This window comes from Pelodiscus sinensis, chromosome 15 (assembly GCF_049634645.1).
Source record: "Pelodiscus sinensis isolate JC-2024 chromosome 15, ASM4963464v1, whole genome shotgun sequence".
In the NCBI taxonomy this organism is placed as follows: Eukaryota; Metazoa; Chordata; order Testudines; family Trionychidae; genus Pelodiscus; species Pelodiscus sinensis.
This window is the reverse complement of record NC_134725.1, coordinates 17,385,151-17,404,183: the sequence shown is the minus strand read 5'-3', so window position 1 is coordinate 17,404,183 and position 19,033 is coordinate 17,385,151. Positions and strand designations below refer to the sequence as shown.

Sequence of the window (19,033 nt, the reverse complement as noted above, 5' to 3'; positions counted from 1 at the left end):
GCATTGCTACATTCAGTCTGCAGAGGGGTAGGTCCAGGTCCTGGCACAAGCCAGGACTGCTGAGTCCCAGTTTGTACCAGGTCCCAGACCGCTGCACCTCTGCCTTCTAAATGTAGTTAGAGACATTTAAAAGGCAAAGCTGCAGCGGAGGTAAGTCCAAGACCCAGTGTGAGCTGGGACCTGGACCGCTGTGCCTCTGCCTACTCTTCTCTCCCCCTCACCCCTGACAGTGCTGGGAGGAACCGTCTTTTAAGCCAGCTACCTACTTTGAAAAGGTACGACATAAAATCTAGTCTGTTGGGCAAGCTGTATCTGACCTTTGGGAAGTATTTTTTATGCCTCTGCTTTAAGCTTTCATACCAGTTTAAATTTATTTTTCAGCATGAGAGAAATATATGTATCTCAAATCTGGATTCAGTATTTTATTTTTTTAAGACATTTTGCAGTATTAACTAGCAAACCATATACATATGATATGATATACTTGGAGTAACTCCTCTGTCCCTTCTGCTTGTCACCCAAATAGCAATAGCAGTTTGGGTGATTTGTTTATTTACTCTGTGGAAGTGGGATGCATGGTTGGTTAAGCCTAGGGGAGTTAGAATAGAAGTAGTGATGTCCTTTACTGTTCCTGTATGTTTAGCAGAAACTTGCACAGTGTTCCATGGGGATAAATTTACTAACATGCTCCACTGTGTTTTTATCCCAGGTTTTGTTTACTTTTCAGCCAAATACTAAATCCTGCTTCCCAGAGCTAGTAAAAGTCCAGCTTTATAAATGCACATATGTTTAGGAGAGGACATAAAAGTTCTCTATGACATAACCAAATTCAGTATTTTGTCCTGAAGTAAATCTGATGTACATTGCAGCTATACCAGGAATCTTCTTAATATTATAACCTAGCTCTAGCCAGTAATGTGGCTGGAGTTCCTGATAGTTGTTGGGTGGAAATGTTTGCTTCCCAGTTGCAGTCTTCCATATTGGCACCTTTGCAGGGTCTACACAGAGAAAAGGAATAATCTGAAATCCTTGAAAAGACGTGATATACAACACCTTTCATCAATGAGTAGCAGTCTAGGCTAGTGAGCAGGCCACATGATTGGCCTTCCTTCATCTCAATGGGCCACAAGATTGTTGCAACGAGGACAGTTTTCCAGGAGAGGTAGTTTTACTGACTGTACTTTTATACTTAGAATTTGCAGGGTGTACCCATCAGACTGTAGCAGCATTTGGACTAGATGCTCGGAGTGCACAGCTCTCAGTCAATGTTGTGTGCAATCAGTGCATACTTTGCTTCATGTCCCCTTTATTCAAGCGTGTGCTATTTTTGTAATACCAGTAGGGGAAAAAACCTATGCTAATGAAAACCAGCAGAATTTGGCATCCTGTACATGGGCAACTGTAAACAAAATGTCGCATGTGTTGTACTTAAAAGAAGTACTCGGGATCTTTTTCAGAGGGATAAGGCAACATGCCACATTTATTGATCACACATAGAATAATCAATACTTATCATATGCATATGACACATCACACTCACAAGCACACTCCAACTTGTTGTTACCAAAAGCTGCTCCCCCTAACTGCACTGGCCAGGTGAGTTAGATGGCGGAGGGGGTGGAGCCGGGCTTCTGCTGATCTGGATCGATGCTCCCATGTTGACAAGACGAAAACCCAGCGTCCCTCTGCAAGATGCCTCCTATTTATCCCTCTCATGAAGCCAATTAGTCATCAACTGGCCTTTCTTAATGCTACTTCAAAGAGAATACAGGACTATGTAGCACTTTAAAGACTAACAAGATGGTTTATTAGATGATGAGCTTTCGTGGGCCAGACCCACTTCCTCAGATCAAATAGTGGAAGAAAATAGTTACAACCATATATACCAAAGGATACAATTTAAAAAAAAAAAAGAACACATATGAGAAGGACGAATCAAATTTCAGAACAGAAGAGGGATGCGGGGGGGGGGGGGGGGGGGGATGTCTGTGAGCTAATGATATTAGAGGTGATAATTGGGGAAGCTGTCTTTGTAATGGGTAAGATAACTAGAGTGTTTGTTGAGACCAAAAGACATTATCTTACCCATTACAAAGACAGCTTCCCCAATTATCACCTCTAATATCATTAGCCCACAGACATTTACCTTCCTCCCTCTCCCTTCTTCCCCCCCCCCCCCCCGCATCCTCCTTCTGTTCTGAAATTTGATTTGTCCTTTTCATTTTTTTAAAATTGTATCCTTTGGTATATATGGTTGTAATTATTTTGCTTCAGCTACACCAGACTAACACGGCTACATTTCTATTACTACTTCAAAGAGAGTTCTTCCAAGGCCAGGCACTTGCTGCTTGACTCCCAAGGCATCTGTCTGTCCAGTCTTCTTAATGAGCTCACTTTGCAGGTATTGTCTTGGATCTGGCTCCCAGACCCTCTCCGCCCTTGCAACTGCTGCTGGAGGTGCTCCCCTTTCATTCTACATTCACACACCATTCATTTCAACAGGGCAATCAAGGAAAGGGGAGAGCTCAAAAGACATTTTTTTCTTACAAGATCTATATATCTTAATACAAAGTTATAGGAAAAATGTTACAGAGATATTATAACAAAACTTAAAGATATATCTAAAAGGACAAGATCTTAATACAAAGTATAATATCACAGGGATTTCTCTACACTTGGGCCACACATAGAATCCCAATGGGCTGCAGGTTTGCTCACCACTGTCTTTGATGGTTCTTAAATTCATCTTCTTCCTCTGCTGTCACATGCATCTGACGAAGTGGGTCTTTTCCCATGAAAGCTTATGCTCCAATACATCTGTTAGTCTGTAAGGGTACGTCTAAACTACATGGCTCCGTTGACGGAGCCATGTAGATTTGTTTTTTGGCAAAGGCAAATGAAGCCGCAATTTAAATGATTGCGGCTTCATTTACATTTACATGGCTGCCGCGCTGAGCCGACAAACAGCTGATTAGCTGTTTGTCGGCTCGCGCGCTAGTCTGGACATTCCCCCTGTCGACATCAAAGCCCTTTGTCGGCAGCCCCGGTAAACCTCATTCCACGAGGTGTAATCATTTAAATCTCGGCTTCATTTGCCTTTGCCTATGTGTCTAATCTACATGCCTCTGCCGACAGAGGCATGTAGTCTAGACACAGCCTAAGGTACCACAGAACTCCTTGTCGCTTTTGCAGATCCAGACTAACACGGCTACCTCTCTGATTCATGAAAGTTGTTCTTTAATAGTGTCATATGTAATTTATTTTTAAAGTATTTTTTCTCTCCTTCATTGTTTCCATTCCTGATAGAAAGGGTTTGGTCTTGGACTGAAGGGAAATTCCAACCCTTGTGAGTTTCATTCCTAAAATAACCTGTGCTATTTCAGGGTACAGCCCTTAATATGAGAACTGCACATGAAAAGAACCTCAAAAGAGATTGCTGTTTTAACTAGAATCCTACTCTCTCAATCATTGATTGGATGAGGTGTTAAACCTGTGTGTAATGTATATAATGCATATATAGTTATAGTTAGAACAGCTCCATCTGGCCAGGAGACTGACAAAGTTTTAATGTAGCACTGGTGTGCGCTTCTATTGCTGTCAGATCTCATGGTAATGATTCATTAATGAAGCTGCTGTGATGATTTTAGTAATACATTTAAATGGCAGTGATGTGTACTGGTAAACAGTTCACCTCACGAGAAACTGTAGCTTTGCGGAACAAGAAAGATTGAATATAACATGGAATAGAGGGTTCTTAATGGCTCATCTATGTTGGCAGAGCTATGCCAACAGGGTAGCCAGATGTACATTTACTTGAAGTTTTAATATCTGTTTATCAGGCTGAGTTTATTCCCATAAGCCTTACACTTAACATTTCAGGGACACAGTTGAGAGAGATTTTATTACCTTTTCCAGAGCTGCAATGGAATTTTTTTTAATAAAATAAATATAAAGGCAATATTCAAAACAATCAGCTGAATCGTGGCCATTCTTTGTAATGATTAATTATTTGACAAATGAATTTCACATTCATGATCTAGCTATTCCTGTTGCTCATAAAAACAAACTGGTTAAGCATCCTGAATAATTATTTCAGTATTTAGAGTGTTGCCAGTTCCTGTGCAAATGAAACAGCTGTTGTGCATTCCCAGTGTTCCAAATATAAAAGGAGAAAGTGTGGTGGACAAAAACAGGTTTAATATCACATCCACTTTGGTGAAGTAAGATGGAAGAGACTTTACACATTTTTAAAGCAGTGCTGGAATGATACTTCTGTGGTATTTGTACCTGATCAGAAATTTAGTTAACTAGATTCTCTTGTGCTCCAATCTTCATGCTGCTGGCTGCAAATACTCAACAGAGAACCCACCTGTCAGATAGGAATTCCATAATGGTATAAGGCACCACATCCAACTCCTCCTCTGACCATCACCACCCTCAAAATAGGGACTATAGTCAGAACAGAGCTCAGATCTATGTTTCCAGCCCTCCCCTGGCATAAGACCTCTAGGAACCAGCTCTATAGTAGCCCCTGTTCCTGCATTGGGTAGAGCTTGGTATAGGACAGAATTAAGCTCCAGTAATATATTTATCTAGTAATATATTTCTCTCTCATATCAGCATCTCTGAAAATCATGCATATAGCATTTTAAGTTCAGAACCCAAATTTAATTGGCATTCTTCAAAATGCATGTCTCCATCTGTGAAAGTTGGCAGAACTTTACCTTGCCTCATGAGGTGAAGGGAGGATTTAATCTTTGCAAAATGTTTTGAGAGTCAGGTGTCTTGGATGGAAAGCTCTATGCAAGTGTCATGTTATTACCAGGTAATTTATTCTTTTGAGTGACAAGAAAACTATACAAAGTAAGCCATGGTTTTATGAATTGGAGCCCTCCCACTTCTTTTTCAGTGCTTTTCTTTGCTCCCTCAAATTATTTTAAAATCACAGCAGTCATGAGTGATTGCCAGCCCACGTGTATTTTTTCTGAAACCTTGCATATACTTTAGGCGTATCTCTTCAGTTTGTTGCAAAGGGCTTATATAAGTGGCTGATCACATTGATTTACAAAGAATTTGTAAATTTTGAAAAATAATTTCTTTGGGCGGAGGCAAAACCTTCCTGTTCATCAGATAATGAACTCATTTCAGTTAGCCTGGAAGTATATTTTGTCTTAAACCACCCTTATGCATTGGTACACTAGATGTCAATTTGCATCTTTTTTTACCTTTTCACCCTTATCACAAGTTGAGGCTGTGATCTTGAATAACTAACCAATGCTATACCTACGGCTGCCGTTCTGAATAAATATTTTTTTAAATGCCCATCTGAGCTACATGGTTTGCAGTTTCATCTTTTTTTCTGTCAGAAGTAGGTAGAAGTCATGCAGTTGCAAAAGTGAAAAGAAAATGCCTCTTCTATTTTTTAATAGAAGAGACTATTTCTTTCACCTTTGCAACTGCATGATTTTTATTAACAACTTTGGCATATGGATCACACTTACTATTAATTTTGAATTTTAGTGAAAGTTCTAGCCCCTTTAGATTGGTTACCAATATCCTGCTGATTTCTATTAACTTGTGCAAAAATTATTTGTGGTTTCTGAAGGCTTTAACCTTACACAAGATAGCTGCAGTCATCAGAGGCAGATGAGTATATTTTAAAAGCCCACCCCAAGCAAAATCTTGAGCAGTGTGGCTATAAGTGACAGAGCTGCTCAGGATAAGGTTATATACATTAGCTCCCTAACTGCCATTCTCTAAATACCTGATCCTGCAAGCGGTCATATCCACGGGAAGACCTGTCTGCTCCCAGCTGGAGTCCGATTAATTTGCATGCAACTATTTCTGAAGCCTGGTCTACACTACAGAGTTAGCTTGATGCAAGGCAGCTTACATTGACCTAACTCTGAAGGGTCTACACTAAAATATTGCTTCTGCCAGTGTGACTTGCCTTCTCTGCCAACTTAATAATGTTACTTCATGAACAGTATAGTGCTTCAGGTTAACATAAAGACAATTGTATTATAAACTGTTGAAATCACATGACTAGTCACTTCTGCACAACTCATTTGCCCCTATGCAACACTGCAAACCTTTCCCAAACCATCCCATGTTAGATGATTGCAAGTTGCACAGTGGGATAGCTATCTGTGGTACACTGCTATTTGCATTGAGAACACACACCCCGACACAAGGTGTATAGTGTTCACACGCAAAGGCGATTTTAATTATTGCAGTGGCTGTACATCAGCATAACCTAGGTCAACTGAATATTCCTGTGTAGACTTGCCCTGAGACTGCTTTGTAGCACTTTTCATGTAAGGATCTCAAAGACTCTTTGCAAACACTTACACAACAATTCCCCTGCGGGGAAGGTGGGGTTTTTTTTAGCATCACTTTAAATACGGGTAAACTGAGAGGAAATATGAATTAGTGGTTAGAGTACTTGGGAGACTCAGAATCAATTGCCTGCTCCACCTAGGCTTTCTGAATGACCCTAGCCAGGCTACTTTGTCTCAGTACTGCACATTTCCAATTGTAAAATGGGGGGGATAGCACTGTCCTACCTCCTCATGGTGCCGTGAGGATAACTGTATTGAAGATTAAACAAAAAACAGGACTATGTAGCACTTTAAAGACTAACAAGATGGTTTATTAGGTGATGAGCTTTCGTGGGCCAGACCCAGTTCCTCAGATCAAATAGTGAAAGAAAATAGTCACAACCATATATACCAAAGGATACAATTAAAAAAAAATGAACACATATGAAAAGGACAAATCAAATTTCAGAACAGAAGGGGATGAGGGGGAGAGGTAAATGGCTGTGAGCTAATGATGTTAGAGGTGATAATTGGGGAAGCTATCTTTGTACTGGGTAAGATAATTAATGTCTTTGTTTAGACCTAGGCGTAAAGTTTGAGACAGACCCAAAAAAACCAACAATAGAACACCACTTGTCATCACTTATAGCCCCCAACTTAAACCTGTCCAACACATTATCAATGAACTACAACCTATACTGGAACAGGATACTAAACTCCGAGAGGCTCTGGGAGACAGACCCATAGTCTCCTATAGACAACCACCTAACCTCAAGATGATTCTTACCAACAACCACAGGACATACCACACTAATACCAACCCTGGAACCTTCCCTTGCAACAAACCTTGTTGCCAGCTTTGTCCACATATTCACTCTGCTGATATCATTGGACCTAATCAATTGAGTTATAAGATCAAAAACACATATTCCTGCTCATCCAGAAATATAATTTATGCTATCATGCCGAAAGTTTCCGTCTGCTATGTACATTGGAAAAACATCTCAGACACTTCGCCAAAGAATCAATGCCCACAAAACAGATATTAGACAGTATCACAAAGAAAAAACAGTTTCTTGCCATTTCAACCAGAAAGGACATTGTCTCAACGACTTAATTACCTGCATCCTGCTTCAAAGACCTTTTAACACCAGACTTGAAAGAGAATCCTCTGAACTGTCATTCATGCTTAAATTCGACACTTTACGCCTAGGTCTATACAAAGACATTAATTATCTTACCTATTACAAAGATAGCTTCCCCAATTATCACCACTAATATAATTAGCTCACAGACATTTACCTCCCCCCCTCATTCCCTTCTGTTCTGAAATTTGATTTGTCCTTTTCATGTGTGTTCATTTTTTTGATTGTATCCTTTGGTATATATGGTTGTGCCTATTTTCTTCCGCTATTTGATCTGAGGAAGTGGGTCTGGCCCACGAAAGCTCATCATCTAATAAACCATCTTGTTAGTCTTTAAAGTGCTACATTGTCCTGTTTTTTGCTTCAGCTACATTTCTATCACTGTAATGAAGATTGTGGGGGTTATTTGAGTAACTTAGATGGATGCCAAGAGTTTGAATGAGTTTCCCATTCAATAAATATATTGCTGCCTAGGTCTCCTTGAATCTCCACCTCCACTCAACTCATCTTTAGGGATATAAATTCCTGTTTAAGTTAAAGGTAATGTTTAACCAGTTAAGTGATTAAAGGACGAATGGGCAGGGGTCAGAGGGAGGCATCTCCTATCTGGCTGGTTGGGAGCGACCCTGCTATAGCAAAGTTGAAGCACCCCTGCCTGCAGTACAGCCAGGCTCAGCCTGTCATAGACAGGGGCTGCTCTAGCCACCTGGATCCTGTAAAACCATTCACATCCCTACTGACCTACACTGCAGAGCTTGCTACAGACATAGTATGTGTTCTGTTTAGAATTTCAGCCTCAAGGCTCCTAGATCAGTTCTGTAGAGACTCTGCCTTTGCCCCCATCTCTTAGGCCAACAAATGAGCTTTGGAAACAGCTTTGTCATGGATAAGTGGAGGCACTGAACTGAACATTGAAACAATTTACTAAAATATTAGCTTTTCAGGTAGTTAAAAGAAACTGAAACTATTATGTACCTAAGATTTCTAGCCCTGTGCTTATCAACTTGAATGAAATCAGGGGCAGATATAGGGCATGGCGAGCGGGGCAGCAGCCCCAGACCCCGCACTTCAAGAAGCCCCACGCATGCGCCGTGGCGCCACCATGCATGCGCCGTGTCAAAAGGGGGCCCCGTGAAATTGTGCTGCTCTGGGCCCCGCAAAATCATCGTCTGCCCCTGAATGAAATCATAAGAAAATGAATATCACAAAACATTACAGTCATGGCTCGTTTCTCCTGTCAGCATGCTGTTCCTACTGTTTGCTTGTTGGGACCAGGGAGAACAGTCTGTCATGCACAATTTTCCTCTGTCCTTTGAGTTGCTCCTCTGGCTTTATTCTCCAGTTGGTGACACCATCTTGACAGTAGTGTAACTTCAATGCCTCACACAGTGTCAGAATCTTGGCCACCCATTAGTACACTCTAACCCATTTGTATACATGTTTCTGAAAATTTCTAGGAAGCATTTGTCCCTCTTTTTTTTTTTTTTTTTTTTTAATTGAGTGTCAGTACACATTTGTTTGGCAGTTAATTAGGAGCTTCTTCAAAGAGACTCTGAAGTAAAAATTTTGTTTCCTAAGAGAAATTGAAATGAAATTTGTTACTTGTATACAAATGGATCCAATTTAGGCAGAGCGTAAAAATGGAGGACTTACTTCCTTACTCCATTTACACCAGTTTGATGATGCTGTAAGGCAGTGGAGTGAGTTTACGCCAGTTTGACAATTGTTATAGTATCAGGCTTTTGGGGACTGCAAATTTAATTGGCTGATCAAAGTAGCAGTTCAGAGAAAGATGGGGCAATTGTGATTGGCAGGGGGACAGTCTCCTTACCCTAACAAACAAGCAGTAGCCAGAGCATACAAGTATGTATTGTCTTTTTGTCCAACAGTTACAGCTTTTCATGGCCTTGCACATCTAGTTTGTGTTTGGATCAGAAATGAATGAGATGGCATCATTCAGCTTTATTAACAGGTCGAACAAGATTAATTTTCTTCATGCAGTTTGATTATTTACAAATGCAGGAGCACTGTTTTTTGAAGCAGAGCTGATAACGTATAGTGCAAGTCTACATTTGGCAGAAATCTTGCTTTGTCCCAAGAAACAACCCTGTTCTCTCTTCCAAAGACCCATACAGATCCACAGCCAAAACTATCTGCTTGTACCTTAAAATGCAGCTTCTCTCCAATTTCTTCTGACTCATTTCAATTGCTTAAACACACATACAGGCAGCCCCTAGCCCTTTTGTGGAATGACTGGCTAGGACAGCATGGGGCATTAACCTCACAATACCCATTTACGGTAACTGCTTTTATCCACTCTTTCGGTAGTGTTCCCCGACTTCAAACATCCTTACCGACAGGCTAGTACAATATACAAATATACAACTCCTTTTAAAAAAGATTGCTTCAATTTTTCAAAAATACAAGGGGTAAATACTCCATACATTTACGCTATGTCTAGACTACATATCTCTTTCGAAAGAGGGATGTAAATTAGATCGAAATGGCAAATGAAGCCGGGATTTGAATTTCCCATGCCTCATTGCACAATGGCGGCCACACATTCTTTTGAAAACAGGTATTTCGAAAGTGAAACTGCTATCTAGAGGCATTTCTTTCAGGGACGAAAACCCTTTTTCAAAAGATCCTGTATTCCTCAAAAAATGAGGAGCTGTACAATAATTTTTTGAGGAGTACAGGATCTTTCAAAAAAGGGATTTTTTTCGAAAGAACCGCGTCTCGACCGTGGTTTCATTTTCGAAATATCCATTTTCGAAAGAACGTGCAGCAGCCTTTATGCAAATGAAGTGTGGGAAATTCAAATCCCAGCTTCATTTGCAATTTCGATCTAATTTACATCCCTCTTTCGAAAGAAGGATATAGTTTAGACATGCCCTTATGGATTCTCCTTACCTCATATGTCAGCTCCTAAACCATTCCCACCGTCACTTCCTTCTCCACATCTTCTATTTTGGGATGGAGAGATGGAAAGGGAAAGAGAATTACAAGCAAAGTGCAGTACTAGCTTCTAGGCAGGATATTCAGTTAAGCTGTTTACATCTGATTTACTCTAGAGTAAAACTGTTTCTCAGAGGAATTCTCTTCAGTGTATCAAGGCTGACCACTGTTGTAACAGCTTACTGATCTCTTGTACACCTCATATAACACAGTGAGAGATTTCCAGATAAAGTCACACTAAAGTTCATCTGATCTTAATATAATCAAGAAGCCAAATATCAAGGATGTAATCAGTAATTCTTTACAGGAACTCCCCATGGCATTAGAAGAGTCTCTCTTCACCCCTTCTTGTCAAATTGCATAGCTGGCAATATTCAGCTTTATTAACAGATCTTTTGAACAAGATTAATTGGGTCCGTAAGAGGTTCAGTTTCTCCTGAGATTTCGCATTTGTTTAGATCCATATGCATCTGCACTTACAGCTGTCTATCTGCAATGCTTCATTATTAGACAGTATTATAAAGTCAGTATGAATAGATTTCTCCAGCGTCTCTTACTTGATACACATTTCCGTTTTCTGTACTAGGCTTCAGATAGCAGCCTGTTTCCATTCTCCTTGGTGGATATTCTCTCTGCTTTGCTGTCGAACTGCATCATAACTTTTTTCCTATGTATATGGGCAAATAACCATTGAATATTGCTGATCCAGTAGTGAATTACTCCTTTGCAAGTGATATGGTTACTCCAGAGAGTTCTCAAACCTGTTCTATCTGCTTCACAATTCTTTTATTTTTTTGTTTGCTTTCTTTCTAATCGTGTGCAAAGATGAAATATTCTTCATGGTTTGTCAAACAAGATTATGGAGTTGACTGTAAAACTATGGAAATGACTCATCTCAGCATTTTGATTTTTTTTTCTTATTGGGAGTGATCCTGGATGAAAGTGAAAATGTCAGATCTGTCACAAATAATGTATAACAGCCTGGAAGAGAGATCTGCAGTCTTAGCCCCTTTTTCTATCTGCTGCTTGTGAAAAGAAATAAGTCTTAGGGGACCAAATTCTCAGCTGATACAAATCTACACAGTTCCCCTTGACTTCGATGGAGCTATGTCTCTTTACAGCAGCCAAGAATCTGGTGCAGAATGTCTGTTATCACATCAGTTTGAATGAAGTATATCCACTTATAATGTGTCAGATTGCTTAGTTAGGCGTTGAACTTCTACATTCTTATTGATCCAATAAAGGTGTATTTAAAGCAGTAATTTAAAGCTTTAAAATGTATTCAAACCTGACAGTAACAGCATATCCAGAAAGCAATTAAACTGATAATTTTCTGCTCATTGCCGCTATTTTTGTGAGGAAAATACCAGGATTTAATGTCACACAAATAAGATTGTAGTTTGATTGACCATCAGTAAAAAATTAAATCCCTGAGAACCCTTGGTACCCAGAATATATAATGCAGTTGACAGTCTTATCAGTCACAACTGATGAGAGCAGTGTGCGTGCAGCATGTTATGTTGAAAATTCCAAATTTTCCATGGGGATACTCAGGCATCAAAGTGGTAGTGGGAAAAGAAATTAAAATGTCTACAAAGAATTCAGGAGCCTCAGAAATCTGAGCACAGTAGCAACACCACCAGTAAGTATAAGTGCCGGGAGCAATTTAAAAGGCAGCGAGAATATTATGAAAAGAAAACTTATAAAGACAACAAGAAAAGAGTTCTTTGTGTTTGTTTTGTTTTTTAGGAGGAGAATCCTATTGGGGAAAACCTTTTAAAGATGAGTTCAAGCCAAATCTGTCCCACACTGGACGTGGCATACTTAGCATGGCAAATTCAGGACCCAACAGCAACAAATCACAATTGTAAGTGGTCTCTTACAATTTTATGAGGGGTGTCTTATATAGCTAAGAAAATAAATGTCATTCTATGAACTACCCATTAGTATATATGCACCAGAATAAAAAGCTTTGCCAAGTAGCTTTGCTTTGTTTTGTTTTGACTCTCCTCGTGGATGATTAGCTTTCAGTATTTTGTATTACATACTCAAGTATTTTTAATATACTCTTATCTGATTCCTGCTGGTCTAATTATTGTACAGCTGAGAATAAGATGATACAGATGATGCATAAATAAAATTAAATTTAATGTGTACCCCTTGAGAGACTCTGACATTAAACCAAGGTTTTCCAAACCTTTTCATGGGGTTAACCACATTTTAATAGAGAGATTATCTTGCAAATGGCATCTCCTCCCACTTTGTCACACAGTTTCTTGTTGCAAATACATGGAAAAGTGCTATTAGGAAAATATTTTATTTTTAGTTGCCTGTAATGCTGTATAACAGATGAAAACAAGGAGAGACAGCACTAGCCACTCTTCATGAACCATCAGTGTCCACAGACCATAATATGAAGACTTGTGCAGTTATGGTTGGAGCTTCCAAAGAAATGTTAAGCCATTCCAAAAAGTTTTAGTAATTGAGCTTACCTTGCAAATAATATCTTAGACCCTACATTTAAGTTTTTCATAACTTTTAAAAAAACATAATTGCAGTCAAGGTTGTCTGTGTTTCATTTCAGTGAAACACATATTCTGCTGTGTTTGCAACCTAAATATGTCATTACTAAATAAGAAAGGAGAATTGTTAACAGGTCAGTACAGTTTCATATAAACTGTAAAAATAAATATTGTAAATGGTGAAAATTAATTTTGAAAATTGTTGCTGACTTTGGATGTTAAAAATAGTTTATTTTAGTAATTGTGTAGTCGCAACAATTCTTAGCAGTTACACAGTTGCTAAAATGCTCCTCCCACCAGGAGCGAGGCTGGCAGCCAGTGTGCTCACTAGGGATATGAAAGACTTATGCAAATGCTTATAGGATAGTTGACTAGTTACTTCCCTTCCCTCTCCGCTCCCACTGCCTCTATCAGATAGAGGCACCAACGGGGGAGGGAGGGAGGAAGAAGAGGAGTACTTCAAAGTGGCAGCACCACATGGAGCCTGGGGTCAGCTGCTCCATGCAGCACTGCCACTTTGAATGCTGTGGGGAGGCTTCTCATGGCATCAGGCTTCTCATGGCATTTCAAAGCGGCAGTGCCGCGGGAAGCCTGGGATAAGCTGGGGACTCCCCAGCTGACCCCGGGCTCCGTGCGGCATTGCCACTTTGAAATGCCACCATGGTGTTTCAAAGCTGCAGTGCCATGGGGAGCCCAGGATCAGCTGGAGGATCCCCAGATGATCCTGGGCTCTGTGCAGCGCTGCCACTGCAGCAGTGTTTCTAACCGGCAGCACCACATGGAGCCTGGGGTCAGCAGGGGAGTCCCCAGCTGACCCTGGGCTTTGCGGCTTTCGCCTTTGAAGTGTAACAATAGCTTTAGACTGTTGCTACACTTCAAAGGCGGAGGCGGCCTGTTGACTAATCGAATAGTCAATGCAAAAATGCATTGACTATTCAATTAGTCAGTTACCTGATGGTTAACATCCTTAGTGCTCAAGGCCCCGCTCCTGATCACTCTGCTACAGAGGCAGCAGTGCGAGGTGGCAGCAGCATCCTGTGGAGCTGCCTCTGTGTGCAGGGTCTTTGAGCCCCCAGCAGATAGGGGCTGAAGCCACCCTGAAACAGAGGCAGCAGCACTGGCCAGCAGGCAGGAACCAATTTTTAACCTGGCTCCCCACATGAACCAGCTCCTGCCTTCTTCCTCTCACTGCTGCTTTTGCATCAGAGGCAACACTGCGAGGTGGAAGGAGGCTCCCCTGTACACGCTTCATTTAAAACTCAGAGTGGCAGGCGGACTACCTGCTAACATCCCTAGACTGCTGACATAGTGTGACACTCCGTTAAATTCGTTTCCAGTCACAAAATCCTGGTCTGTATAAATGTATAAATCCTGGACTGTATAAATTCCTAAGTGGGAGTTATAAGGCTTTGCTGATCTACAATGGCACTATTAAAATCTGAATGTTCACAGAAGATGATGTTCAGGCTTAGTCACAGAATTTGTATAAGCTACTGGTTAAAATGGTAAATAAGGTAATGTGCGAAAAATTGGAATAAAAGTATCAAAAAATAAAGAAGTAAAGAGCTGGCTGTTGTCAGATAATGTCCACAAGCTGAAGTACGGTAAGAGTCATTCATTGTACAGTAAAACTCCAATGGTCCGGCACTCCTGATGGTCCGGCACCATCAGGAACCCGGAAGTGCTCCAGGTAGCCGGACCAACCCGGCAGCACCCCAGCTGCTCTGCCTCAGGCGTCCCCAAGAGCAGCTGGGGTGCTGCTGGGTTGGTCTCGCCGTGCCAAGAGTTGGCGCTACCGAACCAACCAGGCTGCACTCGAGCTGCTCTGCTGCAGGCGTCACCGATTCAGCTGCTACTGAAACTGACCAGCAGCGACTGAATCGGGGACGCCTGGGGCAGAGCCGGACTATCGGAAGGGGGGGCTATGAGGGGTCTGGGGTGGCATCTCCCCCACCCAAGACCCCTTATAGCCCCCCCTTCCGATGGTCCGGAATATCTGATAATCTGGAACCCCCTGGGTCCTAAAGGTTCTGGATTATCGAAAGTTTACTGTACTCCCCATTGAAGGGAGATGGTTAAAGTCTCATCATACTGGATTACGAAGTTTTTTTTTAAATATAGTTGGCTTTTAAAATATTGTTGAATCTTGAGGGTTGTATTTTGAGTGTCATGTTTGTATTTCCCTTCAGTTTTATCACATTTCGCTCCTGCACATACTTGGACAAGAAGCACACAATTTTTGGAAGGTAAGAGAAGAAATAGAACTACAACATGCGTATAGTACATCCTGTGTTCTTTCATGGCATAGAGATGAGTGTTGTAATTTCTACACTTGATTTAAGCAAAATCCTGGTTCAAGAGCAAATTCTTATCTCTGAGTCTCAATTGGCATGTAATCCTCTTTTTTTCCATGCACGTTTGCTGATTTCCCACTCATTTTTCTGAGTCTGAGATATAGAAATAGCCTTTTAATATCTAGTTTTGTTCACTTTTCTTTTCTTCTTTCGCTTATTTTGTGGCAGAGTGCACACCTATTGGCCTTGATTAAGCAGAGGGTATTCCAGCACTACCACCACCAGTCAGGCATCCTTTTGCCATTATTTTTCTCCCTGGCTACTCTTTCATCATAATCAGTAACCAAATTATTGAGTTATTTTCTGTTGATGGGAGGAGTAGTCAAGAAGAGAACAGTCAGCACTTGAAAAAAAAATTTACACGCTCTTCATGGTGGCACAAGAGAGAACCTATTTAAAGCTCTGCCTTCATCACTTCAAGAACTGTCAACCAATAGGTCAGTCACGACTCAGGGCTTCTTTTGGAGAGCATCAAACACTGAGCTATTGATGCACTTCTCAGAACCTTTTACTTTGTACCTGTGTGTCATTGCTATGACAGTTATGGCAATTTCCTACAACATTCCTGAGAAACCTTATTGAACTAAGTTTTAAGTATTGGTGAGATCCTTTGTATTAAGTGAATAATTTATGCATCCTTCTGGATTGGAATTGTTTGTAACCTCCTGGGAGGAGAGATGTGACAGATGAGAGACCTGGTGGTTCAAAGGACTTCAGCAAACAATGCGCTAGACAATAATGGATTTTGGGAATAAAAAATGGTAAGTGATTAAGAACATAAGAACGGCCATAAAGGTCTGTCTAGCCCAGTATCCTGCCTGCTGACAGTGGCCAATACCAGATGCCCCAGAGGGAAGGATCACAATAAGTAATCCTCACGTGATCCCTCCCGTCATCCAGCTCCAGAGAAACAGAGGCTAGGGACACCATTCCTACCTATCCTGGCTAGTAGCCATTCATGGATCTAACCTCCGTGAATCTATCTAGCTCTTCTGGGAATTAGGTAGGGAGAGCTTTTCCTGGCTGCAATTTCCCCACTTCTAGTTATGCAAAAACCCAGCCTTTATAAGCTATGGCCAGTGGAGTTGACCTTTGTCTGCTAATCTCTTGTCACATGAGGCCAAGATCCAAGGCCGAAATGATATAAAGGAAGGGCTGCATAGTTGTTCTGGTTTTGAATCTGAGGCAGTTAAGGTATGTCTACACAGCAGTGTTATTTCAGAATAACTCTTGTTGTTCTTGTCCGCATCTACACTACAAGCACGCATCTATACTACAAGCAGTTATTTTGACATAATGTCAAAATATGAGTGAACTGGAGGACTTCTTACTTCAACTCCTGTAACCATCATTTTACGAGGAGTAAGAGAAGTCAGAGGAAAAGTGCTCTTCCTCGAACTTCCAGCTGTGAAGACAGTGCCAAAAGCTGAAATAATCTATTTCGATTTAATCTACACAATTGACATAGCTCAAGTTGTGTAGTTTATTTCCGCTTTAGCCCTGTGATGTATGTGTGCCCTTAAACATTTGTAACTATGGGAAAAAATTCAGTTGTGGATTTTCAAGGACTGACATTTACCAGAGCTCTAAGTTGGAGTTGGAGTGATCACTGGTAAACTAATTAGCACACGTGTAGGGTTTTTTTATTGTTCTAATATGTTTTAATGCGGTTACCATAAGAATAAATGTGCTTGTTTATGAAAAGTTGTGTGCTAGCTAACCATTTTGGGCCATTACACTGTGTGTAGCCTCTAAGAAGAGATGCTATCCTGGTTAGGCAGTCTGGTTTGCTAGGAATATCACACTAGTCAGGGAATTGTGCATCCTGGAAAAATCTGTCAGGAGGGAGAGGCGTGGGTATCTACCCATGAGAGGTGATGACTGAGGAGCTGGGAGCCTATGAGGGAGAGAACCCTCAAAGGAATTTTGAGGGAGAATGTGGGTGTAGTTTCTCTGAACTGTGTTAATTACAACTGTGATACAATGCTGCAATGTCAATTGAGTATCAATGTGGAAAGCTCCACAGACCCTTCCTTGTTATGAGAGAAATGTTGTTTTCATGGTTCTACTCCACTCAACCCCCCCTAATATTGCAAATGCTAAGGAAATAATGCAGATCTATAAAGAAAGTGCAGTGCATACTTGTTTTTGTTTCCATCATTTCCAGGTGCAAGCATTATAATAGATGGTGCTAAATTATACCAAGCTATTTAATAAATGTGTCATTGATGGTAAATAAGCACAATTTTATTACACAATTTCATTGATAGTTCCTTCGAATCTGAACCTTATTCTTTTATTTTTCTTTTAATTGTAACTTTTTATCAACTGTTTTGATTTTTACCCAGTTTGAAAAACTGCTTAAAATAAATACATGAAATACTCTGTGTGAACAGTAGAGCTGTTCAGTAGCTAGGATATATTCTTTTCCTCTGGGCTTTCTAGTGTATCCCATTGTAAGTGTTCAGGCAGGAATTGGCTTCATTTTGTGAGTTCTGTAGAGCCAAACATATTTTTGGCATTTAGCACAATAGTAATTTGACTGCTAATATTCCCAATATTGATACTGCAATAACTGCATTCTCTGAATTACTCTCCTTCTGCCAAGCTGTCCCTTTTGCCTTACTGGTGACTCCTGTAAGTACAAGTTATAGCTCCCTTATCATAGAATCATAGAACCATAGAGCTGGAAGAGACCTCAGAAGGTCATCAAGTCCAGCCCCCTACTCTAGGCAGGACCAATTACAACTAAATCAACCCAGCCAGGGCTTTGTCAAGCCCAGACTTAAACATCTCTAGGGATAGAGACTCCTCTACTTCCCTAAGTAACACATTCCAGTGCTTCACTACCCTCCTAGTGAAATAGTTTTTCCTAATATCCAACCTGGACCTCTCCCACCACAACTTGAGACCATTGCTCCTTGTTCTGCCATCTGTCACTACTGTGAACAGCCCCTCTCCATCCTCTTTGGAACCTCCCTTCAGGAAGTTGAAGGCTGCTATCAAATCCCCCCTCACTCTTCACATCTGCAGACTAAACAGACCCAACTCCCTCAATCGCTCATCATATGCTCCAGCCCCCTAATTATTTTGGTTGCCCTCTGCTGGACCCTCTCCAGTGTGTCCACATCCCTTTTGTAGTGAGGGCCCCAGAACTGGACACAATACTCCAGATGTGGCCTCACCAAAGCCAAATAAAGGGGAATAATGATATCTCTAGATCTGCTGGCAATGTTCCTCTTAATGCAAAGAGGAACATTTATCACTTTGTGAAAGAAAAGTGGGTAACTTCTGTGTCTTGGTCAACATTCTGTCTCACTTAAATAAGTTCTAATTTTAAAAGCTGTGAGTGAACAGATTCCTGTAACTGCACTGCCTGTAACTATGAGCTTGTCTTCCGGCAGAGTTAATTCCAGTTGTAATTAAAGTATTGTCCCTGAAATCTGAAGTTCCATTTTATAGTGTATTCTAAATTTGATCATACTGTTTATATTTACAGGGCTGCTCTGGCTTCATCATGGAGTTGAGGGTTATTTCTTATGGACGGTTTAAGAACATCCCTATTTACATAGTGCCAAATTCTGCCCTCACCTGTTCCCGCCTTCATGCAGTTCCTGTTTTGACTAGTAGGGTTGCATCTATCTACTTAAGGGAAATGTTCCATCTAAGATTTTCCAACCATGAGCAGAGTGAGTTTTGGCTTGTGCACCAATATTGGGGTTATATGTGCCGGT

At 40.8% G+C, this 19,033-nt stretch overlaps 1 protein-coding gene across 1 annotated transcript in view; it reads left to right on the top strand.

Moving 5' to 3' along the window:
- The window catches only part of PPIL2 (peptidylprolyl isomerase like 2), a 161,809-nt gene that overhangs the window by 128,936 nt on the left and 13,840 nt on the right, over window positions 1-19,033 (top strand). Inside the window, exons 15-16 of the mRNA XM_075898287.1 lie at window positions 12,173-12,290; window positions 15,135-15,191. Coding sequence (XP_075754402.1) covers window positions 12,173-12,290; window positions 15,135-15,191 — 175 coding nt within the window. The remainder of the gene's footprint in view (window positions 1-12,172; window positions 12,291-15,134; window positions 15,192-19,033) is intronic.